Raw genomic sequence first — 4,078 nt, 5'->3', positions numbered from 1 at the left:
TATTATTATTATTATTATTATTATTATTATTATTATTATTATTATTATTATCCTGACCTTTGCCTAGTTTGGGACTCAAAGAGGCTTACAACAAATTGGAAAAAAATCATTACAAATCCACAAGGTACAAAAATTAAAATGAGATGAGACAATCAAAAAATTAAAACCAGAACAAAACAATAAATAAAAAGATAACAAATGTTGGCTTCCCAACTGTTTTGTTCTGTATTTTTTTTCTTGAGAGGAGGATATATGTATATAGGGAAATGTTGTGGGTTGTGGGGTGTAGTGTCTTGGACTTTTATGAATATGTGTGTGTTAATATATCATTAAAAATATATTATAAAAACAAAACTTAAGACCAGATGCAAACATGCATAATTAAAATGCACACACACTCTAGCACAACAAGATCTTGTACATTATGTGGTGGGCAAGGCCTTATATAGTCAACCATCAAATGCAGGTTCAAACAGAACAGTCTTTACTTCTCTGTGAAAAGAAAGTACGGAGGTTGCCAGAATTACTTTTCTGGAAAGGGAGTCCCATGTTCCCAACAGATGTTCCTGTAAGGGTAGTGGGGCAGGGAGAACGGCCTTCCCAAAATATGTCAGAGCACAGGCTGATTCATAAGAGAGAATATGGTTCTTCAAATAACCTGGATCTGAGCCATATAGGGCTTTATAGGTCAAATCCAACACATTGATTTGTGCTTGAAAACAGACCAGCAACCAGTGAACCTATTGCAACAAGGGAGTTGTGTGTTCCACGTAGCCAGCCCCAGTTAGCAATCTGGCTGCAGATACTTGGACCAGTTGAAGTTTCTGATTGCTCTTCAAAGGCAGCCACACATAGAGCACATTACAGTAATCCAACTAGGATCTAACTAAGGTGCATGTTACCATGACCAGATTTAATTTCTCACGGATAATGCATGGTGTAGTAATACATGGCATAGATTTGGCAAAGAATAAAGTATCTATCCATGAACCACATGTTTCTGATCTATAGCCTGTTCTTCCTAAGATGCACCCATTCTGGAAAAGAAAGAGCACTCTGCACATTCTTTCCTCTGTAACTTCCTGGGATGTAGGGTTGCCAGGGTGGAAACTGGAGAGGGCTCCAGTATCTTTAATAGTTGTGTAGAAGAGGGAATTTTGGCAGGTGTTGGTTGCAGATCAACCAGATAACAACTGATAACTGCTGAAATATTATCTTCTCTGCATCCTGCAATTACAGGAGCATTTTCCAGTTTTCACTCTGGCCACTCTACCAAATGAACAGAACTGGGAAGTGTTGCCTTTTTGGGCTACAGTGTCTATAATCCATTGCTAACTGGATTTGGGTGTTGCAATCCCAAACAAGTGTTTTTATGAACTTTGCAAAACAGCTATAATTCTTTGCCAGAAGAAGAAGAAACTAGATAGAGGAAGGGAAGAAAATCACACAGAAATCCTATTTGCCCCATCTGTCTTGCTAAAATGGGTGTAACAGGTCTTTGGGTGCTTTGAAAGCTGAGAATCTGGAGGCCTTGAACAGCTAACAGTAGGACTGATTTGCTAAGGTATACAGAAAATATTAAATTGTTAACAAACCTTTATTGAAGCCAACTTCCCTGTGGTTTAATGTAAAGTCAAAGGCTTTCATGGCTGGCATCCATAGTTTTTTGTGGGTTTTTCGGGCTATGTGGTCATGTTCTAGCAGGGTTTCTTTCTGATGTTTTGCCAGCATCTGTGGCTGGCATCTCTGCCAGCCATAGATGCTGGCGAAGAACAAGACAAAAAAGCCCCAAAAACACGCCAAAAACGCCCAAAACCCACCAAAAATCCCTGTGGTTTCTTTGTGCTCTGGATTGTGGAACAGAGCTTGGAAAAGTTACCTTTCTTGGGCTGCAGCTCCCAGAACTGGGAAAATATTTTGGGATTTGTATTCCAAAAAACCACAACATTTCTAGGCATGGTTTTGAGAGCATATGACCCTTTCACTCCTCCTTCTACCTCTCTAATAGCATGATCCTCTCTTTGTTTTCCATAGGTACGATGATTCCTACATGTGGTGACAACCTTTCCGCTCAAAGGCCGAAGATCCATCGGCTGCCTCTTTTTACACATTCCAATCCTGTTGTGTTGTTTTGCATTTTTTAAAAAACAATCTGAAACCTTTTGTGAAAGAGGGTCTGTCCTCTCCCCACCTCAATTTTCTCTCTCAGATACTGATGTCCGAGAAAGATTTCCTTTTGGTTTTTCTTCTTCCTTGTCTTATAGCAGCATATCAATGAAATCATGTTCCTTTCTTCCCACAAGCCAGTGGGGGGGGGGCGCTGCAAACAATCTTTGCGCCAGGGGTTGGGACTAAGTGGGGTGTCGTTATTGTTGGTGGTGACCTAGATTGTGCTTCTAGTGACATCTATATTGACTCGCTGGTGCAAGATCCCACATAAGTCCACTCTGGGGAGATCTTTGTTTTATACATTGTGTGTATGTGTGTCTCAGTATGAGGGTGTGTGTGCGTATGAATGTATGTATGTAAATGTATGTATTTTTGATGGATTCTCTCTATGTCCACAATAAAACAGCAAGTTTAATGGAGAAAACGACTGCAATTTTTCTTCTTCTTCTTTTATCTATCTGAATTAGAAATGGGTAAAAAATTCATTTGGGTTCAATGTTGACGAGGATTTACCATAATATTCAGATTCTTCATATTGAGAATGCAAACAACTAGGCATGAACAAATCGGAAAGTGGGGGAAACAGAGACTGATAAGATTTATGTATCTAAGCACAATGCCTTTAAAGGCCTGGGTTGAATCTTTTTAAAAGCTTGGGTTCAAATTTTCTACGTACTCTGTTGTGTTTGAACTAAATTAGCACGGGCATCTTTTTTAAAACAGCAAAGACAGCATTACTTTCTCCATGTTTCTACCTATTGAATTTGGTTGGTACAAATGAGGAGAATTTCATTTCAGTTTGATTTTGAAGAATTCACCAACATTTGCACATTTGTCCTTTTTGAGGACACAAGGCACTTGAAAGTTAAAAGAAATCAAATTGGAAGAAACGGAGAGTGATGTATTTTTTTTATTCCTAACCTTGGACAGCATACTCTTTGAGGTGTCGCATAGAAAAGAAGCAGTGACCCAAACAGACCACAGTGCTGATGCCTCACAAAACTACAAATCCCAGGATTCTCTAGGATGGAACCATGGTAGTTACAGTGATGTCAAACTGCATTATTTCTATGTGTACACTAAGTGGCTTTGTTGCAGGGATGAATAATGGCTATAGCAACAAAAGCTTCTCCCAAAATGTAGTCTTGCAGTTTAAAACACATTGTTTCTTGGCCGTGACCTGTTCTACCCATGAAGTATGTGGCTGCAGAGCATTGACTTTACCATTTGAGACTGATGGGATATGACACCATTTTTCAACACCATGTCAAAAAAATAAAAATGAAAAACCTCCCAATATAGCAGTTTTGTAGTTCTGCCCTCATCCTTCTCCACTCATTTTTCTATTTGTACATTTTTCTATTTATTTCTTATGTGGATGACAATTTAAGAAAAGAACATCTTCATGCTTACAGTCTGAATAATATCATTGTTTAGAGTTGCCTGGTGAAATACAAGACAGGATTCCTGTCCCTTTAATAGCTGTGTAGAAGATGAATTTCAGCAAGTCATGCTGAAATTCACCAGTTGCAATTCTCTCTTCTACCCAACCATTAAATGGCTAGGAGCCTTTCTTCTTATTTCACCTGGCAACTCTTTTATTGTTCTACATAGCTAGGCTGTATCTTTTACTGTATTACACCAATAACAGATTTATTTATTTTAAAAATAAATCCAACTCCTTTGATTTATATCCAGTCTTTCCTCAAATGAGCTCAAGACACATGCTTGGCCCTCCTCCCTATTTTATTCTCACAACATTCTTGTGAGGAACATCAGCTGAAGAGAAAAATCTGACTGGCTTGGGGTTGCCGAATTGAAAACTGGAGAGGGCTTCTGCACCTTTAATGGCTCTGTAGAAGAGGAAATTTCAACAGGCGTTGATTGTCATGCATCCTGGTGACCTCCT

At 38.8% G+C, this 4,078-nt stretch overlaps 1 protein-coding gene across 1 annotated transcript in view; it reads left to right on the top strand.

The window, feature by feature from the left end:
- LOC121934877 (peptide YY-like) overlaps positions 1-2,582 on the top strand; it is an 8,553-nt gene extending 5,971 nt beyond the window's left edge. The window contains exon 4 of the mRNA XM_042475787.1: positions 2,035-2,582. Within this exon, the coding sequence (XP_042331721.1) occupies positions 2,035-2,059 (25 nt within the window). The 3' untranslated portion in view covers positions 2,060-2,582. The remainder of the gene's footprint in view (positions 1-2,034) is intronic.
- Positions 2,583-4,078: the final 1,496 nt, after the last annotated feature.

Source organism: Sceloporus undulatus, chromosome 6 (assembly GCF_019175285.1).
Source record: "Sceloporus undulatus isolate JIND9_A2432 ecotype Alabama chromosome 6, SceUnd_v1.1, whole genome shotgun sequence".
NCBI classification, from domain to species: domain Eukaryota; kingdom Metazoa; phylum Chordata; class Lepidosauria; order Squamata; family Phrynosomatidae; genus Sceloporus; species Sceloporus undulatus.
Note: the sequence above shows the minus strand (reverse complement) of the source record. Positions and strands in the feature narration are given on the sequence as shown.